This window comes from Eulemur rufifrons, chromosome 2, assembly GCF_041146395.1.
Source record: "Eulemur rufifrons isolate Redbay chromosome 2, OSU_ERuf_1, whole genome shotgun sequence".
Classification (NCBI taxonomy): domain Eukaryota; kingdom Metazoa; phylum Chordata; class Mammalia; order Primates; family Lemuridae; genus Eulemur; species Eulemur rufifrons.
Window position 1 is genome coordinate 42,841,938 of NC_090984.1, and position 23,455 is coordinate 42,865,392.

At 35.7% G+C, this 23,455-nt stretch overlaps 1 protein-coding gene across 7 annotated transcripts in view; it reads left to right on the top strand.

Annotated features, from left to right (window-relative positions):
* The window catches only part of GABPB1 (GA binding protein transcription factor subunit beta 1), a 68,267-nt gene that overhangs the window by 26,827 nt on the left and 17,985 nt on the right, over positions 1 to 23,455 (top strand). For 6 of the 7 annotated variants that reach the window (XM_069460043.1, XM_069460053.1, XM_069460063.1 and 3 more), the window contains 3 exons: positions 15,731 to 15,838; positions 21,265 to 21,432; positions 22,629 to 22,823. In XM_069460043.1, coding sequence (XP_069316144.1) covers positions 15,731 to 15,838; positions 21,265 to 21,432; positions 22,629 to 22,823 — 471 coding nt within the window. Of the gene's footprint in view, positions 1 to 15,730; positions 15,839 to 17,405; positions 17,448 to 21,264; positions 21,433 to 22,628; positions 22,824 to 23,455 lie in introns of those variants that run through there. The other variant, XM_069460098.1, reaches the window with a different exon arrangement.

The window sequence follows — 23,455 nt, forward strand, 5'->3', positions numbered from 1 at the left end:
TCTGATGCTTGTTTAATTCATGCGGAACCCATCTATCCAGCGTCTTTACCTTGGTGATTTGTTTCAAATGGTCCAATATTGTTGGAATAGTAACATCAAACCTTGCTGCTAATTCACATATAGGTTGAGATAGATTCGCTTCCACTACAGATTTCAGCTCATCATTATTCACCTTGGTCTCAGGTCACCCACGTGGCTCATTTTCAAGATCAAAATCACCAGAATGGAGCTTCTCAAACCATCAGTGTACTGTGCGTACATTAGTCACATCCTTCCAAAACACTTCGTTGATATATCGAGCTGTCTGCGCAGGACTGGTTCCACAACGGAACTCATATTCAAAAATAGTATGAATTTTTGACTTATCCATGCTTTCACAAAAATTGCTCTAAAAAAATTTTTGAAAGATACTCATAAGCCAAACTGTGTATTTGAAAGACTGAGGACATACCTTGACAATAAACATAAAACAAGAAGTGTCGAAGTGAAATGTCAGAGATAGTAACTGTCAAACTTAGTATGTAAGGAAATCGGACATTTCATACTTAATAATCTAATACTTTATGTTGCAAAGAGAAAAACTGAAAAGATTAATCAGAAACTAATAAAATTGTCACCCTGTAGTGGAGGGTGGCTGGGAGAAAGGTATGAAGGAAACAGGAATGGAGGTGAGATTTCTGAATATACCTTTTAATTTAGCTTTGATGTTTGAATTATGTAGAATATTTTGTACATTAAAAAACTACAATAAAGTTGAAATTTTAAAAATCCTTAAAATTGAAAACACTTGAACAATTGAATGTATATCAAAATAGTTACTTAAATACATGGAGAAAAACACTATTTCAAGTGACTTGAGAGCTATACTAAATGGCATTTATGCTAAGGTCTAAAAGAACTGCAAAGAAATCTTAAACTTCATTTGTTTTATTGATTGTTGCAATCTGGGCACTTTTTTTATTTCTATTTTTTACTTTAGATAAAAATCATTAAAGAATAATTAGCCCAACTCAATGCATATTGATTTGGAAAACAAGATGTGAAAATTTTCTAGAAAAATATTCTTTAAAAATATAGACCCCTGTTTAGATTTGAAATCTAAACAGAGTAATATCCATGTTAGTGGATTAAAGAGGTTGTCACAAATAAAGTTCCAGGATCAAGTAGTTTATCAGGGAGATTCTACAGTCATTTTAAATAGCACATAATTCAATGCTTCTAACTCAGTTCAAGAACATTACAATAGAAGTACTGCTTTCAAATAAATTATGGAAATTAAATGGAACACTGGTACCCAAAACTTCCAAATGTACAAAATAGACTATTACAGAAAAATATCATTTCTGCCTACACATGGAAATATGTAAAATAAAATACTAGCAAACAAATTTTAATTGATCAGTAAAAACAATGTATAATAAAAAATGCAGTTTATCCCTGTAATTCTAGAGTGATTCAGCATTAAGAAATCCACTCATAGATTTCATTATTTTCATAGAGATAAACAAAACAGTCACATATTTGTGTTCATCGGTGAAAAAATGTCTATTTAGCAGAATTAGCATGCATTACTGTTAATTTGAAACCATCAAAATTATAAATTGATAGATCTTTTTTAAACTTGACAATACAGTCTTTTTCATATGCATAGAAAAGTGAGGAAGATCAACTGTTTTCAGAAACAATACTAAAAAGCACAACATTGCCTCTAGTATTCATTAAATTTGCATTGAGCTTTATCCAGGACAACTGAAAGTGGCATAAGATATCGCTAAAAGTATGTAAAACTCAATTTGCAGATAATATGATTATATACCTCGAAACACAAAGAAATTGGTAAAAAAAAAAAAAGACCTAATACAAAAAATAGTTCAATAAACTAATAAAACATAACACATGCACAAAAACCGTACCTCTCTATGTATAATTCTCAATTATTTATGGGTACAGTGTGAGGATACAAAGAAAAAGTATAATTTAAATTTTAAAAATTAAAACAAAATTACCTAGGAACAAATCTAATAAAAAAATGTGCAAAGTCTACATGAGCAAAATAATAAAACACTTTTGAAATATATGAAGACTTAAATAAATGGAAAGTCACATTATATTCTTGAATAGAAAAAACTAAATAATATAAAGAAGTCATCTATACTTAAGCTAACTTCATCATTTTATTTGATCTCATAATATATACTGTCACTTTTTTTAAAGCTAGCAATGATTTTGCAAAGTGCACATGGAAAAAGAAATATATAAGAATAGCCAAAATCCCTGAGAAAGAGATACAGTGAGGGTTTCTAGTTCTTTAAGAAATTAAAATTATTCTATAATTAAAGCAGTGTGGTATTGATACAAAAATAGGGAACAGACAGGGATAGTAGAAAATTCAGAAGTCTAACAAAGTGCATAAGATAAATCATGCTATAAAAACTACAGAGGAGGAGTCTTTATTAATTCTTGGTATTTCGGAACTGGATATTCCTATAAAAAAAGTAAAAAATGGATTTATTTTTATATGCTATGGTAAGATAAAAAACAAATAAAGGAGAAATGTAAATGGTAAAATATTGAAAACATATAAGTAGTAGGAAAAAATTGGTAAACATTTCTACAAGCTGTGAGAATAAATCTTTTAACTCAAAACAAAAAAGTTGGCTGGGCGCGGTGGCTCACACCTGTAATCCTAGCACTCTGGGAGGCCGAGGTGGGCGGATCGTTTGAGCTCAGGAGTTTGAGACCAGCCTGAGCAAGAGCGAGACCCCATTTCTACTAAAAATAGAAAGAAATTATATGGACAGCTAAAAATATATATAGAAAAAATTAGCCGGGCATGGTGATGCATGCCTGTAGTCCCAGCTACTTGGGAGGCTGAGACAGGAGGATCGCTTGAGCTCAGGAGTTTGAGGTTGCTGTGAGCTAGGCTGACGCCACGGCACTCACTCTAGCCTGGGCAACAGAGTGAGACTCTGTCTCAAAAAAAAAAAAAAAAAAAAAAGAAATTATCTGGACAACTAAAAATATATAGAAAAAATTAACTGGGCATGGTGGCGCATGCGTGTAGTCCCAGCTACTCAGGAGGCTGAGGCAGGAGGATTGCTTAAGTCTAGGAGTTTGAGGTTGCTGTGAGCTAGGCTGATGCCACGGCACTCTAGCCAGAGCAAAAGAGTGAGACTCTGTCTCAAAGAAAAAAAAAAAGAAAAATTGTACATTTGAATTGCCTTTTCAGTAGAAAATATATTATAGTTAATGAGGAATACCAAATAATAAATGTAGAAGGAATTAGAGCATTAGAAAGTCACAATTTGTTACAATAATTGATTTGGGCCAGGATCATTAATGGGTGCTAAACTGTTAGGAAAAAAAGTTTGGGACTTGGATATTCACATGGGACCAAAGTACGACTCCAAACCAAAGTTTACTAGTTAGGCTCAAGGTAAAACAATGCAACTTTATAGTGGAAAGTTAGGCTATCACTAACCTAGTTATTAATCTTAATATAATTAAAAATGAAACAAAAAATGTGCTTCCTCATGTGATTCAGTATCAAGTATATTGATACTGAAATTTTTTATCAAAAATTTTAAATCTGAATTTAATCACACTTTTAAGATTAACTTTTAGTTTATAAAACATAGGAGAGTTAAAGAAAAATTAAATGCTTTCTTGAAGAAGCAGTCAGAAAAATTCAGAGTGTGAACTGGCTATTCAACAGATCGGTGTCATGGGGGGAGAAAAGAAGGGGTCGGGTAAGTGGGAGAAAAGGAAGTTGTCCTAGAATAAAATTGATTTAGAAATAACCAAATGCAGTGTGTATAAGCTGTAAAGTGCATTTTCTTAGAAAGGAATAGGATAAAGCAAGATGACCAACTTTTAATTTAGAATGTAGGTGAAAATGGGCACAATGACATGCACTTGTAGTCCCAGCTACTGGGAAGGCTGAGGAAGGAGGGTCATTTGAGCCCAGGAGTTTGAGACAACCTAGGCAACAGAAGCAAGATCCTGTCTCTTTAAAAAAAAAGAAATAGAAAGTGGGTGATGGGTATATAGGGGTGTGTGTGTTTGACTATACACACATACATATATACAGTACATACATATACTTTTCTCTATTTGAAAATTTTTAAAATGAAAATTTAAATTTTTTTCTGTTGATGGACACAGGTTATTTGTAGTTTCTTTTTTTTTCTTTTACAAATAGTGTTTCTATAAACAATCTCATGTGTTACTTTCCTTGTTTATGTGTTTAAGAGTACACAAGAAGATAGGGTAGCTACATAGCAGTGGAATCCCTAGGTTAAAGGGTAGGCACATCTTTAATTCTACTAGATATTGATAAATTGCTTGTCATAATGGTTGCATTGATGGGGATTTTGAACAAAGGAATCATGAGATGTATGTGTTCCCTAGTACATGGTGAATTCTTTGAGGGCGAGTACTGTGTAGAGGCTCACATATGGAAATGTTTGGTTGAGTGAAATTGTATGTTAGGGTGATTGCCTGGCAGCAGGATGGAGAAACTAGAATTAGGTCAGCTGAGAGGCCATTGTGATGTTTAAAGTGTGAGGCAATGAGTAGATAAGACTAGGGGTAGTGGAGAGGGAAGGATGAATGTGAGAAATCTTGGGAAGAAAGGATAAAAATATGCGCATTCTTTTTGTTGGGCAGACTATTGATGGTTCATTGTTGTGACTTACAATAGCCAGCAGTTTCTTGGCTTCACTTTGTAGTAAGCAGGTAAGTTTTACTTTCCTGATTAATTCAAAGCCATCTACTGGCTAGTTCCAGTAGAGTTCTATCCTTATCTTGATCCTCTGCTAGCACTCTTTTCAAGCCTCAGTCTCTTCCTGGGATACATATGTGTGATTTAAAAGAAACTAGTAGTTGAATGGGGTAAAGGCACAGTAGGTTATAGAGATGAGGAGAATTTAGTAGAATCCATGGGTCCCTTCATTTCCAGATGAATTTGTGAAATCTTACAAGGATAAAAGCCTGTCCTCCTTTAGTTTTTAGAGGGAAAGCCTATCCAGAGTCATAACAGGGACAGTTCATCAGATGCAGTATTTTTTTTTTTTTTTTTTTTTTTTTGAGACAGAGTCTCACTCTGTTGCCCAGGCTAGAGTGAGTGCCGTGGCGTCAGCCTAGCTCACAGCAACCTCAAACTCCTGGGCTCAAGCGATCCTACTGCCTCAGCCTCCCGAGTAGCTGGGATTACAGGCATGCGCCACCATGCCCGGCTAGTTTTTTCTACATATATTTAGCTGTCTATATAATTTCTTTCTGTTTTTAGTAGAGATGGGGTCTCGCTCTTGCTCAGGCTGGTCTCGAACTCCTGAGCTCAAACGATCCGCCCACCTCGGCCTCCCAGAGTGCTAGGATTACAGGCGTGAGCCACCGCGCCCGGCCGAGATGCAGTATTTCTAAGGTACCCCTTAAATCTTATTTTAAAATGTAGCAACTTCTTGTGAGTTCTGAAGTTAGTGACTTAAAAGAAGTTTTGACTAATGGCTCTAGAACAGCTTTGTCCAATAGAAATACAAAGTAAGCCACACATTTAATTTAAAATTTTCTAGTAGCCACATTAGAAAAAAAAAAAAAACAGATGAAATTAGTTTTTTATAATTGATTTTTAGAGATGAAGTCTTGTTATGTTGCCCAGGCTGGAGGGTAGTGGCTATTCACAGGTGTGATCATAGTGCACTCCAGCCTTGAACTCAAGTAGTTCTTCACCTCAGCCTCCAGAGTAGCTAGGACTACAGGTGCATACCATCATGCCTGGCTATTTTTTTTTTTTTTTTTTTTTTGAGATAGGGTCTTGCCCTGTTGCCTAGGCTAGAGTGCAGTGGCATCATCAGAGCTCACTGCAACCTCAGACTCCTGGGCTCAAGTGATCCTCCTGCCTCAGCCCCCCAAGAATCTGGAAGGCATGTGCCACCATGCTTGGTTCATTTTTCTGGGGTTTTTTTTTTGTTTTTTTTTTTTTTTTTGTAGAGACAGAGTCTCACTATGTTGCTTAGGCTTAATTTTTTAACATTTTGTAGAGATGAGGATCTCAATATGTCACTCAAGCTGTTCTCAAACTCCTGGCCCCAAGCAATCCTCCTGTTTTAGCCTCCCAAAGCACTGGGATTACTGGTATGAGCCACTGCGCCTGGCCTTTTATAATTTAGCATATATACAGTACATATATATATATATATGCTTTTCTTTTCTTTTTTTTTTTTTTATACAGAGTCTCACTCTGTTGCCCAGGCTAGAGTGCCGTGGCATCAGCCTAGCTCACAGCAACTTCAAACTCCTGGGCTTAAGCAATCCTCCTGCCTCAGCCTCCCAAGTAGCTGGGACTACAGGCATGCGCCACCATGCCTGGCTAATTTTTTCTATGTATATTTTTAGTTGTCCACATAATTCCTTTCTATTTTTTTAGTAGAGGACAGGGTCTAGCTCTTGCTCAGGCAGGTTTCGAACTCCTGAGCTCAAACAATCCACCCTCCTCGGCCTCCCAGAGTGCTAGGATTACAGGCGTGAGCCACTGCGCCGGGCCTATACTTTCCTATATTGGAAAATTTTTAAAATGAAAGTTTAAATTTTTTTCTGTTGATGGACACTTAGGTTATTTGTAGTTTTTTTTTTTTTTCTTTTACAAATAGTGTTTCGGGCCGGGCGCAGTGGCTCACGCCTGTAATCCTAGCACTCTGGGAGGCTGAGGCGGGTGGATCGCTCGAGGTCAGGAGTTCGAGACCAGCCTGAGCAAGAGCGAGACCCCGTCTCTACTAAAAATAGAAAGAAATTATCTGGCTAACTAAAAATATATATAGAAAAAATTAGCCGGGCATGGTGGTGCATGCCTGTAGTCCCAGCTACTCGGGAGGCTGAGGCAGTAGGATCCCTTGAGCCCAGGAGTTTGAGGTTGCTGTGAGCTAGGCTGACGCCACAGCACTCACTCTAGCCCGGGCAGCAGAGCACGACTCTGTCTCAAAAAAAAGAAAAAAAAAATAGTGTTTCGATAAACAATCTCATACGTGTAACTTTCCTTGTTTATGTGTTTAATAGTACACAAGAAAGTAGGGTAGCTACATAGCAGTGGAATCCCTAGGCGAATCTAGCAATCCTACTTCTCAGAGTAATTTCTAGAAAAGTACTAAGTTGTATGTGTGTGTATTGTAGCAGTATTTGTAAAAATGAAAAAATTAAAACAGCTAAATAACATACTCATACTCCAGGTATTTGTTCCCCATTCCTGTAGTATAATAGTCTCCTATTTACTATAGCAAATTACCACAAACTTAGTGCCTTAAAACAACATAAATTTATTATTTTATGGTTCTAGAAGTCCAAAGACCTACAATTAAGATTTTGACAGGACTGTATTACTTCTGAAAGCTCTAGGGGAGAATCTGTTTTCATCCCCTTTCTAGCTTGTAAAGAATGCCTGCATTTCTTGGCTTGTGACCCCTTCTTCCATCTTCAACGCCAGCAGCAGAGTGTCTTAAAATCTCTCTGATCTCGGCTTCCTTCTCCCTGATTGTGACCCTCTGCTTCTGTTGTCAGGTCTCCTGTTCTGACCACCCTGCCTAACTCTTATAAGGACTCTTGTGATTACATTGGGCCCACCTGGATAATCCAGGATAATCCCATTTCAAGATCCTTAACTTGATCACATCGACAGATCACATCTACCTTTTGTCATGTAAGGCAGCTTATTCACAGGTTCTGGGAATTAGGATCTAGACATCTTTGGGGGAACATTCAGTTTACCACGCTCCGTAATACTGGGCAATTAGTAAAAAGAATGTTTAGATCTGTGTGTACTGACATAGAGGTCACTGATAAAACAGGGGGATTCCTGTTAAATTTTTTAAAAAAAGCAAATTGCAGAACAATATAATATGATCCATTTTTTGTGTGTTTTTTGAGTAACAAGAAGTAAGCATTGTGTATATGTGTGTTTCTATATGCATAGAAAAGATCTGAAAGGATGCACACTAAACATTTAAATAGTGATTACTTCTGGGGAGTAGGAATACGAGAAGGTGTGAGATGAATTTGAACGATTTAATTCTTATGTACAGTGAACGTGTGTTTGTTTATTGTAACCTTATTTTTATGAAAGTATACGTGCCATGAAAAAGTGAAAAATATAAGGCTTATGATGGAAACCCAACAGTCACTTGTGTCATTCCTTCCTACCCTAGAACCCTCTTTCCCAAAGCTCTCTATTTTATAAATCTTTTAGCTGTTCCTTTCCTTATTTCCCTCCGTATTTCTAAATAACAAGCATATGCTGTTTCTTGATTTTTCCATATTACATATCTTTTGACTCTTAAGAAGGTGAAGCTTCAGCTCTCTTAAACCACTTCTATGCATATTTTTCCTTGCCCTTCATCTTCTCAATAGAATTATACTGAAAATTTTGTTTGGATTAGTATTCAGTGATCATCACAACCCTGAAACTATTATTCTTAATCCACATCTATACCATAAAGGAAATGTAATTTATATCTGTAATCCCTACATCTCCTTTGTTGTATAGTTTTTTTTCTCTGAAAAATAAATTATCTAGTTTTTTGTTTTTTTATATCCATCAGTAACCCTTCCTAAACTCTCCACTGGAAGTTTTGCCTTCTTAGGAGACTTATCAGCCTTTCCTTACCTTGGAAACTTCCTTCCTGGGACCTCTCTTCTCTGGCTCCAGTCTGGGTTTGCTTTCTAGGTCTTTGGCATAGCTGCTGTCTTGGGGTCTCCCTTCAGTATTGTCTTGGGTACCCTCTTCTGTTCTACTGATACTGGCTTCTTTATTTCCTGAAGCCCTTGATTACTCATTCTGGTTTACTCCTGGTTTTGGTGGAGCACATCTTTTAGTGGTTTTCTGAAAAAGGGCATATGGGAGATACTTTTTTTTTAAAGATTATGTTTGAAAATGTCATATTTTTAAGCTTAAAAAAAGGGGAAAAAAAACCCCACCAGGTAAAAGGGGAATGGGGGAAATCCAAATATACCAGAGTTCATGTGATAATTTTTCTTTTCAAAGGAATTAAACAGGGAGAGACTAAGCTTAAATCCTTGGAGGACATTCTCCTTTACATCCCAGCAGATTCGCAGTGCTAATTTAGAACCCAAGAAGGGTTAAGAATATGGGTCTTATCTTCAGATCAAACTAGTGCTCCTTGGCAAATCTTTTTACTTTTCACTTGCTTCCCGTGCAATATGGAGACAAAAGCAATCTTGGTAAGGCCCTTCAGATAAAATGAGACAATATAGATAAAGACTCGGCAAAATGTTAGGGACTTTTTCATTTTTTTCCTTTTTGTTTTTTTTTAAAAGATGAGGTCTCGCTTGGTCACCCAGGCTGGAGTACAGTGGCACAATCATAGCTTACTGCAGCCTCAAACTCCTGGGCTCAAGTGATCCTCCTGCCTCAGTCTCCCAAGTAGCTGGGACTATAGGTACCCGCCACCATACCTGGCTAATTTTTAAACATTTGTTTAAAGACCGGGGTCTCACTACGTTGCCCAGGCTGGTGTTGAGTTCCTGGCCTCAAGTGATCCTCCTGACTCAGTCTTCCAAGCTGCTGGGACTATAGGTACCTGCCACCTTACCTGCTACTATTTAAACATTTAAAGACTGGGGTCTCACTGTGTTGCCCAGGCTGGTGTTGAGCTCCTGGCCTCAAGTGATCCTCCTGCCTCAGCCTCCCAAGTTGCCGGGATTACAGGTGTAAGTCACTGTGCATGGAAAAAAATTTTTAATTCATATTCTTTTTTAAGAGTGCTAGTAACCATTCACATGGAACTAGTACTTTACAGTTTTATAGAGAGTTTTCATGTCCAGTAGATGCTGTAATCCTCACAACAGCTCTATGAGCTATAAATTATAGATATTCAAAACAAAATAGACTTTAAGCTTTAAATTGTAATTATTGGTAGTAATTCCTGTTACCACTAGATGGCCCTCTGAGCATGTACTTTTGAGCAAAGGTAGCTAGTTTGTAGACATTTCGAAGTTTCCCTGTAGGTCTTACTTAAAATACATTTTAGTTGGAGTTAAAAAAATGGTTTGTATCAGATTGTGATAAACTTTTTAGAAATAGTAAAGAAAATCAAGATGGAATTTATTGTAGTGAGTTTTTTTTGTTTTCCTCTCAAGAAGAAAGGAGTATTAAACTAGATGGCAATTAGTGCCATATGCAATGTATTTTCAGTAAGTATTTTTAAGTCATTAAAATTTATTGAATTAAATTATGACGCTTCATTTGATTGGGGAAAACTAAATTGGACACACGAAAAAAGCAGCATGTTTTTATTGCTAAACTTTTAAATGATTTTATTAAAATCTAGTACTCTAATATATGGAGACTGAGCAGAGTAAATTAGGAACTCTACCTAGAGCTATGGTTCCCCTTGGCCAATTTTGTTGTGTTATTGCAACTGTGTTCCTCCATGAGTCAAAATCTATAATGTGTGTGGTTCCTAACAGGTGAGAATCAGAAGCGAAATTGCTACATTTTGGTATTTGCATTATTTAAAGTTTGCTAACTGTCTTGACAAGAAAATTAGAGCAGCTTTGATTTTGGTCTTGCTTGATCTCATGTATTTTCTTCCTTTGATTTTCAATCTTATTAGATCCATTGCTAACTTTTTTATAATAAATGTATTGCCCCTTCCAGCTTGAAATGAAAATCTTAAACATTACCTATCTGCATAACTTCAAAAATCATAATTTTTTTTTTTTTTGGAGACATACTTTCACTCTGTTGCCCTGGCTAGAGTGCTGTGGCGTCAGCCTAGCTCACAGCAACCTCAAACTCCTGGGCTCAAGCAATCCTTCTGCCTCAGCCTCCCGAGTAGCTGGGTCTGCAGGCATGTGCCACCATGCCCGGATAATTTTTTCTATATATTTTTAGTTGTCCAGATAATTTCTTTCTATTTTTTAGTAGAGACGGAGTCTCGCTCTTGCTCAGGCTGGTCTTGGACTCCTGACCCCGAGCGATCCTCCCACCTCGGCTTCCCAGAGTGCTAGGATTACAGGCGTGAGCCACCGAGCCCTACCTTCAAAATCATAATGTTTTGATTATAGTATAAAGGAGAAATAGGAGGGAAACAATTGATAATAAAATGTATTAAAATATGTTAGTTCTCAAGCAGGCTACATAAAATGACACAATGAGATAGTCAAAAGCTTGTGCCTGCACATAAAATAGCTGTGAATGTGATAGCTGAATAAGCTGGCTGACACAGTGTTATATTGGTGATACAGATACCAAAGTGGCACTGACTTTGGTGACATGATTGAATAAAACAAATAGACTCTTGGGTGGTCGCATTCTGGGGTATTTGGGGTACATTAACACTGTAGAAAAAATACATTTTGTTTACATGTTAGGTTCCATCCTTAGATATATTCAGTGAAACCATTGAAAATTATATAGAACATATGACAGTTCTTTGCCCTTTGGGATTGATTGTTCCTTCCATTGCTGGCCCTCTATTATCCCTGGCACTTACTTGCCTATTAAATGCTAGCAGAGCACCTTCAATCCCCAGAATGCCTCCATAAATATACAGAAGGCATTCTAGGTGGGCAGTGCTGCTGCCGTTAAGAACCACTGATTTTTTTATGTTGTTGTTTTGAGACAAGGTTTCATTTCTGTCTTCTAGGCTGGAGTGCAGTGGCACGATCATATAATCATAGGTCACTGCAGCTTCCAACTTCTGGGCTCAAACGATCCTCCTGCCTCAGCTTCCCAAGTAGCTGGGACTACAGGCACGCATGATACCATGCCAAGATAATTAAAAATGTTTTTTTGGTAGGGATTGGGTCTCACTATGTTGCCCAGACTGGTCTTCAATTCCTGGGCACAAGCGATCCTTCCACCTCGATTTCCCAAAGTGCTGGGGTTATGGGCACGAGCTGCCCCACCTGGCCAAGAACCACTGATTTCCAAGTATCCATTTACATTAATCTACTACACAGCTGTATTGCTCATGGAATTTTAAAACCAGAGTAACTTAAGTATCCTAGGTCCTTAACTGATATGTTTTGAATAGCTAAAATATAGTTGGAAAATTGTGGAGTAAGTTGATTTATTACTATGCTTCATTGTTTTATTGCAATTCTTGTATAAAGATCAGTAATTTGCTATTTTAAGTCTCTACTATCCTACATTTTCTTTTTTCCTCCCACTCTTCCTGTCTAGTAAGTCAGGAGTATTTAACTTTCCTTGATGTTATTATTTACTTAGTTGACAGTCACAGAATGTAATTTGCCCCTTTAAAAAACATGTTTTAAATTAGGAAGGTAATATGGTAACAGTACAGAAACTTTGTAAAGTGGAGGCAAAGTTTTCCGTAATCATACCATCCTAACTATTGTTAATATTTTTCAGTATTTTGTTCAGGTGCATACTTTGACATTCAAAAATTAGTTTTATGTCTTTTCACTTAACATGGCATAAATTTTTTGTTACTATATAGCTACAAAACTATTATGTTAAATTACTACATCTTGTATTATTACAATTTAACTGTTTTCCTACCTTTATTCTCTTTAAAAATGATTATATGTAATATGTAAGTATATGTGTATATATACATGTCTTTATTGATAGATCTATATCAATATATTTTTTCCTTTAGAATAGATGCTCAGAAGTGGGATCATTTATTGGATCAATAGGCTTGAACATTTTTTATTTTATTTATTTATTTATTTATTTATTTATTTTTGATACAGAGTCTCGCTCTCTTGCCCTGGCTAGAGTGCCGTGGCATCAGCCTAGCTCACAGCAACCTCAAACTCCTGGGTTCAAGCAATCCTCCTGTCTCAGCCTCCTGAGTAGCTGGGACTACAGGCATGTGCCACCATGCCCGGCTAATTTTTTTTTTTCTATATATATTTTTAGCTGTCCAAATCATCTCTTTCTATTTTTAGTAGAGACGGGGTCTCGTTCTTGCTCAGGCTGGCCTCAAACTCCTGACCTCAAGCGATCCTCCCACCTCGGCCTCCCAGGGTGCTAGGATTACAGGCGTGAGCCACCGCGCCCGGCCCATTTTTTTTTAATTTCTGTTAAATTTGCCAAATTGACTTAAAAAATAAAGCTGATCTATTTATATTGCTATCAGCATCTATGAAATCTTAATATAAGAAAGTATCAGTTTCACCTTATCCTTGACTGTATCCGGAATTACTTTAAAATTATTTACTTGACATTAATTTGAATATCAATAACACTGAATGTTTTTGCCCCGGTGAATTATTTCTCTTTTGTGAAATGTATGTCTTGTCTTTTGACTGCTGATATGTTGAGTTCTTGATGTTTATTTTTTTACCTTTTTATTTTAAGTTAGACCTTGTAAATAAGTAAAACGTTAATATTTCTTCCAGTCATTTTTGTGGTAAACATATTCCTGTGTTGTCTTTGATTTTATTTTGATTATTTAATGTGTTTATTTTTAATAATAGACATTTCCTATTTTAATGAGACTGAACAATTATCTACCCATAGAAGATAGTGCGTGATATTAAAGAACACAGTACAAGGATTCAAGAAATCAGGGTTCTGGAAAGAGATATTTATAATATTTATTATATTTGACAAAGGACTCATCTAGAATATATATAAGAACATTTACAAATCAATAAGCAAAAGACATGACAACCCAAATTCAAAATATGGGGAAAAGCCCTAAACTGGCACTTCATAAAAGATACCCAGATATCTAAACCATCTGGTGGTATGCGTACTGAATGAATGCAAACTGATTTTATATTACCTGTGGAAAACATATTTAAAAATGTATATAGTTGGAAAGATATATTTCATTGTAAACCCAGATTTATATGAAATTTTGGTCATCCAGAGTATAGACATTGTATTTGTTAGATCTTAGTGCTTTAAGTAGTATCTTGGGTTTCAGTGACTCCACTAAGGTATGAGAGAATGAGAGAAAAAAGGAAAGGATGTCAGAAATTCAAGGTGAAAATGTTGCAAGTGTCACAAGAAAAGCACATTTAAAAAAATCCACGTAAAACCCACAAATGCATGTGGTTATTTTTCTTATTCTTCACCATAGGATATAATATGAATTCTTTTCATCCTTCCAAATGAAACAACTCTAAGAAATTCTTTCCTCCCTTGTGATAAATGCCTGTTTTGGATGTGGGCATCTATCTCATTTAATTATTGTGCAAGCCTCTGAGTGTTAGTGTCTGTTCCTGACTATTCCTTCTATGCTTGGTTGTTCCCATCTTGCAGAATCTACTAAAAAATATAGTAATTTTAGCATAATTCCATGTACTTTCAGGGACATCTTTTCTTATAATTATCTCTTTTAAATTTCCTAACATCCCTTCTAATTATGTAGTACAGTTTATTTCTTCCCAGCAGAAATAACCTTTTCAAGTTCCATTTGCCAATTTGCTTCTCACACATATATTCCTCTCTCTTCCTTCATGAATGTAGGTTGAGTTTCCCTTATCTGAAATGCCTGCCTAGGACCAGAAGTGTTTCAGATTTTGGAATATTTGCTTTAATACTTACTGGTTCAGTATCCTTAATCTGAAAATCCAAAATCTGAAATGCTCCAACAAGCATTACCTTTGAGCATCATGTAGGTACTCAAAAAGTTTTGGATTTTGGATTTTTGGATTAGGGATACTCAGCCTATAATAGCTGTTCACAAAAGATATGGATATGCTAATCAACCTGTCATTCCTCTCTTTATGACTTATTTTCCCTTGACTACTCTTAAAAAGTATATAATTTTTTGAGACAAATTCATACCCCAGGCACATTTTTCTTATGTAAATCTCAAGGGTTCCATATCTTCTCTTCCCCATGAGCCTAAAGGTTCTACCTGTTTGCCTTTCCTTAGGTTACTGTATCACATTGGGTAGTCGTCCAGCTGGATAGTCTTTTTGGATTTGGAAACTTCTCAGAACTATCATCCCTTGAATTTGAACATCTTTGCTAATATTCAGATCTTTCTTTACCTAAGTTCTCCTGTCATGATCTTTTTCTGACACCTATTTCAGTATTATTCAAGAAAGATATACACACACACACACACACACATACACACATAGACCCCATCTTAGGCTACGACATTAGCCTTCTCCAATATCTTTGAAAGCATTCTCTTTAGCTTCTTATTGTGATACACAATCTATTCATAATACTGTTAGTCTCTCTTTCCAGTATTTTCATAGAATGTGAATTGTGCCCTTTTCTGGAAGAACTTAAATGTGCATTGCATGTACAAGTGTAGAAAATATTTATTTTAACATTCTTAACGTATTTATCATTGCAAAGAAAAAATTATGGTAGATTTAGTTTAATTTGTACCAGTAACAGAGGACAATATCTTGTACCTTATTTCCTTCTATGAAAAATTTTATTGCTGTAACTCCTCCAGTGAAAACAAATTAGTTGCCAGTTTAAAATCTTACAAGTTTTCCTCTGCTACTTACCTTTTCTATCTTTTACTAGCTATGTTTGGAAAATTCAAACTAACTCTTTTCTAGGTTAAAACTTAATGAGAAAGGAAAGTCTGTTCCAAAAATCCAAATATAAATTGCTTTTGTGTGATCTTTAGTTTTAGATTAAACATACCACAACCTTTTGAAGGGATAATTGAGAATTGACTTGTTAATAGAGACAGGCGAGGAAAAAAGTCATGCCGTAATATATAAGTGGAGATTTTAATGTTCAGTTCATCTATGTTTTGTTTAGATGTCCCTGGTAGATTTGGGAAAGAAGCTTTTAGAAGCGGCACGAGCGGGTCAAGATGATGAAGTTCGTATTTTGATGGCAAATGGAGCTCCTTTTACTACAGACTGGGTAAAGAATGATTTTAATATTGTGGGGTTTTTTCCTTCTAATTTTTGTTTTTCCAGATAAAAATTTAGTCAGTACTATGTTTATAAGTAGTTAAAAATTATTATTTTTTGAAATTTTGTTTATGATGTTAGAATTACAACTGTCTTTTAAATAGTTCATATTTTCTTTGATATTGACCAACCTTGTCCAAATATTCTGTCCACAAGAGAGTTTTTCTTTTACATTTTGAAATGCACTCATGTGGGATGAATATAAAATGCAGGGGCTTGGGATATAATTTAAAGATCTTATAAATTATACAGGTAGAATTTGTAATTCAGAAATTACAGGTAAGGATTAGAGTTAGTGTTATAACTGCTCCTAAAAAAAAAAAGTTTATATTTCAGTCAATCATTGTAAAACAATTGCAAACATGACCAAAGAGGAATAAAGGAATGGGAATGAATTCCTGATAACTATAGAAGGCAATTGTAGGAAACGAAAAAAACATAACTGTTTAATTCTGGGAGTAAACCAAAAGGTATGATCTTGAAGATATGGAGGGCTAAGAATCTGAATTAACCCTCCCACTGGTAACAACTAAAGATTCTGGATTTTTTTTTTTTTGAGACAGAGTCTCACTCTGTTGCCCCGGCTAGAGTGCCTTGGTGTCATCCTAGCTCACGGCAACCTCAAACTCCTGGGCTCAAGCAATCCTCCTGCCTCAGCCTCCCGAGTAGCTGGGACTATAGGCATGCGCCACCATGCCTGGCTGATTTTTTCTCTATATATTTTTAGTTGGCCAGATAATTTCTTTCTATTTTTAGTAAAGATGGAGTCTCGCTCTTGCTCAGGCTGTTCTCTAACTCCTAAGCTCAAACGATCTGCCCGCGTCAGCCTCCCAGAAGTGCTAGGATTACAGGCGTGAGCCACTGTGCCCGGCCTGGATTTATTTTATTATTATTTTTTTTAAGTGTTGCTGTGTTGCCCAGGCTGGTCTTGAACTCATGGGCTCAGGCAATCCTCTGCCTCAGCCTCCCAAGTAGATTGGACTGTAGATGCTCACCACTGCACTTGGCTTAAAAATTCTAGATTTTTGATTTTGTTGTTTTTGGCTTACTTGTCTCTTGTTCTTTTTTTATTTTTCATGAAAACAAATTTATTATGGAAAATTTCAAACATATGTAAATCCCTGTATACCCTTCGTCCAGCTTCAAAATTTATCAAATCATAGTGAATTATTTCCTCTATCACCCCATCTACTTTCTTTGTTCTGCATTTTTTTAAAGCAAATTCCAGGAGCCATATCATTTCATCCATAAATATTTCAGCATTTATCTTTTAAAGAAAAATACTTTTTGATTAAATACTTCAAAGAAATTCTTCTTAAGTTTACTGCTGAGTTAAAAAGAAATTATCAATCTGAAAAACTAAGTGAAGGCGGGAACCCAGACAAATTTTACCCTAAAGAATATCTGCTGAACTCAGATTTGCCTATTGATTTACCTACCTCACTGGCATGGGGTATTTAAAGACAAAGACCTGGGACTGCTCATGAAGAAAGAAGTCTGATAGGAGATTCCCTTCTCGTAATTCTGGAATTCTAAAGAGCTGTGCCTTCAGTGTGAAGGTAAACCTCAAATACCCCTTTCTTCCTCCTGTCTACTCCTACCCTGCCACCAGAGTACTGCAAAGAAAATGACCTGACCTGAACCACAGCACTGAATAGAAAGAGGAAAAAATTTGTTGGTGAGACTTGGGAATCACAAGGAATCTCTTACACATGTTTGCAGCCTGAACTCATACATACCTCTGTATTCTAAAAAACTGTAAACTGAGAAATGAATCTGAAGTGATCTCTGGTCTAGGGATTAGTTACCCCAGGTTCCTGGCAGAAACAATTCATATCCTTGCTGGAGGAACCTGCCTTCATCCCAGGCTTCATATCCACAAATGAAATTCCAAGGAAAATGAGCAGTCAATAAAACTAAACACACAAGCACAAGGCAGCTTGAACAATGACCTGCTGATACAACTGACAACAAAAGCAGACCTACAAGGACTTTAGATAAAATTTTAGAAACAACTAAAGAGAAAATTAGTAAACTGAAAGATAAGATATAAAAAAAAGATCCAGAGTGTAACACAGGCAAAAATGGATGGAAAATATAAAAGAGATGTTAAGAGTTGTGAAGGATAGTGTGAGAAAGTCTAACATACATCTAATTGTAGATCCACAAGAAGGAGAGAGAGAATAGGGATGAAATAATTTGAAGAGGTAATTGCTGAGAATTTTCCAGAACTGATGAAAGGTGGCAGCCCACAGATTTTAGTGGCCCAAGAAATCTGTAGCATGGTCAATTAAAAAATAATCCATATCTAGATACATCATAGTGATGTACATCAAGACAAAAAGATCTTAAGAAGGATTAGTATTCATAAAACATTAGGAGTTCCCATGGATAGATAATAAAAAGACAGACAAGGCAATAGAAGACTGGGCAAATGACTTGATATTCTACTTTACCAAAGAGAAAGTTTGAATGACCAATGAGCATGAAATTGGTCAAGTGCATTTATAATTGGGCAAATGCAAAGTATAATAAAATCATCAAATACTATTGTTTATCCACTAGATTAGCAAAAAGATGTCGGGCAGTACCAAGGCTTGGTGAGGAGATGGTGAAGTGGGGACTCTCAAATAGTTAGGGTGGAAGTGTGACTTTGGCATAATCATTTTGGAGGACAATTTGGCAATCCCTAGCAAATTTGAATGTGTGTATACCCTATGAAATAGCAGTTGAACTTCTAAGAATATTCTCAAGAGAAACTCTTATTCTTGTGCCTGAGACACATACAAGACTACTGTATTTAGCAGCAATATTATAAAAAATAATAAAAAACTGGAAATTATCCAAATGTTCATCAGTAGGTTGGTTAAATTAATTGTGGTTTATTCATTCAATGGAATATTGTAGAGCAAAGAAAATTAGCGAATTACCCTTATGTTCATTAACATGGGTGAATCTCAGGAACATAATGTTAAGCAAAAGGCTAATCACAGAAAAATGTGTGCAGTATGATTCTATTTAAATAAAATTCAACACAGGCAAAACCAAAGTATATTATTATTTTTTTTTTTTTTTGAGACAGAGTCTCACTTTGTTGCCCAGGCTAGAGTGAGTGCCGTGGCGTCAGCTTAGCTCACAGCAACCTCAAACTCCTGGGCTCAAGCGATCCTCCTGCCTCAGCCTCCCGAGTAGCTGGGACTACAGGCATGCGCCACTATGCCCGGCTAATTTTTCTATATATATATTTTTAGTTGTCCATATAATTTCTTTCTATTTTTAGTAGAGACGGGGTCTCACTCTTGCTCAGGCTGGTCTCGACAAAGTATATTATTTAGGGATACATAAGTGATACAAAGAAAAGGAAAATAATGTTTGTCACAAAATTCGGAATAGTAGTTACCTCTGGCAGTGATGGAGGGATCTGTGATTAGGGAGTAGCACACAAGAAGATTGTAAATTACTGGCAATATTTATTTCTAGACTGTGGTGTTGATTTCACAGATGTTTACCTTATTATTTTTCTTTAAACTACATATATGTATGTATATATATTTTGCATCAGCAACCAAAATGGGAAGGTCTCAAGAAGAAAAACAATACAAAGTCACATTGAATAAAACTCCTGGTTGCTAAACGGGCTATTGAGATACTTTCATTAAATATTAGAATTTAAGAATGTAGAAAGGGTGAGTTATAGAAAAATATGACAAAACATGGAGAAAGAAAGGATTCAAGAATCTTCTTTGATCTGTTGGAATGACCCTTTCTTAAAAACGTAAGGTTTTAACTCAGGCAAGGCAGGAAGGTTGCCTGAGCCCAGGAATTTGAGGCTGTAGTGCACCATGATCATACCTGCACTCTAGCCTGGGCAACATAGCAAGACCCCATCTCTAATTTAAAAAAAATATATATATATATGGTTTTTTATTAGTAATAAAATAATTAATCTCAAAGTAAATTGTTTCCAGTTTTACCATGTATTAAGAGCACATGCCTAGCTTTGTATTATAACTCTTACTTGGTGTGTTATTTCAGGCAAACTAATAACCTCTTTGTGCCTTAGGATCTTTTACTGCCAAGTGAGAATAGTAATAATAACTATGTTCTCAAGAGATTAAGTGAGATGATAATTGTTAGGGTCTTAGCATAGTGTGTTCTGTGGAAAGCATTTAAAAAACTTGCCGTTACTATAGTGGTGGTCTTAGCAAATTTCATGTTCTAATGAAATATTTTAGTTCTTTGGAGTATCAATGACTTGTCAGTCAGAGTTGTAGGGATTTTCTATGCCTCTATATGCATGTGAAGTAACTTCATTCTGAGTTTCACCTATTTAAAGTTATGCCTCTGATAAGACTCTTCCTTCACTCACGTCTTAGTACCTCCCCTGTGTATTGTAGATGTCAATTTAATGGCTAGACCAAGTGGAACCAATTTCAGAACTGGGTTTTGTTTTGGTTCTATCCTGACTCACCTTTGGCAAGTACACCTCAGATTTTTCCTTTGAAAAATGACTACTTTAACCCCTTTTAAAAAGATCACTGAGGGCCCAGGTGTGGTAGCTCATGCCTGTAATCCTGGCACTTTGGGAGGCCGAGGTGGGAGGATTGCTTGAGGCCAGGAGTTTGAGACCAGTCTAGCAAGAGTAAGACTCAGTCTCTACAAAAAAATAGAAAAATAAGCCAGGCATGGTGATTCGAGTCTGTAGTCCGAGCTACTAGGGAGGCTGAGGCAAGAGGATCACTTGAACCCAAGAATTTCAGTTTGCAGTGAGCTATGATGATGCCACTTCAGTCTAGCCTGGGTGACAGAGCAAGACTGTCTCTGGGGGGGGAAAAAATCCCCAAAAAATCAAAAAACAACAAACCAAAAACCACTGAGGTGCTTTAATTAACTTTCAAAGTCCCACAAAAGTTTTGATCCAATTAATATAAAAATTTATACTATTACATTTATTTGTTATGAATCTTATAGATAAAAACAAAGTTAATTTAGCAAGTTTTGTGTGATTGGTATGAAGAAAACATTCCAATACTCACAAACATTTCTCAAACCCTAATTATCTCTAATCCCTAAAGAAATTAATTTTGTTTTGGCTATTTATCTGATAAAATAAATTTATCTGATAAAAATAATGAAGAAAGTAAGTTTGAATTTAAAGAAATAATTGGCTTTTCTTCTTCACTGAAAAGTGTTTGGGGATTCTTGAAGGCTTCTATGAAAAGGCTGTGGTAAGCATAAATCAAGTCATTTCTTTTGAGTTACCATGTAAACAGGTAACATAAAGATAATCTGTTTTCTATGTAAATAGAAAACAGTACGTAGTAGTAGTATATTAAAAATAACAATAAATGTGGATTTTTTTTTCCTGTGGCATAGCTGGGAACTTCTCCACTTCATCTGGCAGCACAGTACGGGCATTATTCCACCACAGAGGTACTGCTCCGAGCGGGTGTAAGTAGGGATGCCAGAACCAAAGTGGACCGAACACCATTGCACATGGCAGCTTCTGAGGGCCATGCCAGCATAGTAGAGGTTTTGCTTAAGGTATGTGATTGTTTTTTGCACTTTGCTTTTGAAGGTAAGCCCCAAAGACTTTATGGTTTTATAAGAAAGAGAAGGGAACTAGCTTTATTGAATGCCTACCTAGTGTTTTACCTGTGGTATCTCATTTTTTGTGTATATCAGACCATTAAATGAAAATTATCTTAAAGTTTTCATTCCTGAGGTGAAAAAACTTCCTTTAGATATATTCTTAGTTAAGTCAAATAATTGATTTCTTAGACCTTGGTGTACCTTATGGTGAGGGACTACAGCTTTGTCCCAATACCGTCAAAAAGTTCATGAAAGGGATCATTAGGCCAGAATGATTAACAAACAAATTAACCAATAATATAAATGGGGATTTTTCTTTAATCATCTAAATGCCAAGAGTGATATAGAAAATTCTGAAGCATAGAGTAGTAGACATTATTCCTGATCCTTTTTATCCTAGCCTCTAGATCAGCCTATCTAAAAGAAATATAATGCAAACCATAAATGAAATTATATAATTAAATATGCTGTAATTCTAGATATCCTATTAACTACATTAAAAAAGTAAAGTTATTTTAATATTATGTTTTTTAACACACTATATACAAAGATTACCATTTCAACGTTCAATCAATATAAAATTGTTAATGAGATATTTTACATTTCTATTTTTCGGTAGCAAATCTTTGAATACCAGTTTGTATTTACATATACAGTACATCTCTATTCTGACTAGCTACATTTCAAGTGCTTAATAGCTACACGTGTCTAGTAGGTACCTTATTGGATAGTGTACCTCTAGATCGCTCTCTTTTCATTCCTTATATTGCACTGGTTTTGAAAGCAAAGGCTATTTTTGTGTCAATGAGGAAGTAAGGGACCAGCTCCCACGTAACATTAAAGAGGACTTTGCAGGAATGCTCATAGTTTCCTTTACTTCTTATGCCATTCTAGCCCTTCATGAATAGCTGGGTGACTGAGAAAGTAATTGCCTCATTCCTAAGAAATTAGAAGGAAAGCAGTTAGGAAAGTCATGTGATAGAGAAATGATTAAGTGACATAAATTGCTGGAATATATATTTAACACACAAAAGATTGAACATGTTATTCTTGCTTTAAAGCATAGGGACTAGTGTTTTCATATTTGGAATTCTTTATATACACTATTTCATATTTCAGTGATCTCTTATTTTGAAATGTTTTTGTAGCATGGTGCTGATGTCAACGCAAAGGACATGTTAAAGATGACAGCTCTGCATTGGGCCACAGAACACAATCATCAAGAGGTGGTGGAACTTTTAATCAAATATGGTGCTGATGTACACACACAAAGTAAATTTTGTAAAACTGCATTTGATATTTCAATAGACAATGGAAATGAAGATTTAGCAGAGATATTACAGGTAACTTGGCTTTTAATTTAAGAAAATAAATAAAAGGAAGCTTTATATGTCAATGGATCTCTGTTTTGTGGATGATTTAAACTATTGAGCTTGTAGCTTTCCATTTTGGACTTAGTTACTTTGGACAAGCCTTTTTTGCTTTCACTTCCTCTTTTGTTTATTACTGTTCATTTTCCTGATTGTAAGACCACAGCCTTTTTATGTAAGATTAGATAAGGTGATTCCTTCCTGTGTTTTAAGTTCCTGAATTCCCCTTCTAGACATTTTATTCTATGAATTATTTTTATTGCATTTTGGGGTACTAAATGGTTTTTCAAGTTCTATTATAAATTACTTTATAAAAATTTAAAATAATGTTTAGCAACCACAATAATGTCCCTTGAGTGAGTGATTTAATTTTTATCATTCTGATTTGTTTCTTTTATATTACAACATCCTCCAAAAAATCTGTTTGTGGACATAGTTGTTTCTGGCTTTGGGGCAAGTTTTTCTAGTAACCAACATTACTTCTCTTTTCTTCAGCTAAATGACATCATGTAAATTATCTTTATTTACTGTCTCTACTTGCCTATCTTCTTGTTCCCTTTCCCAGTAGAATTCTTTAAAGCCACCTGACTCCATTGAACTTCCTC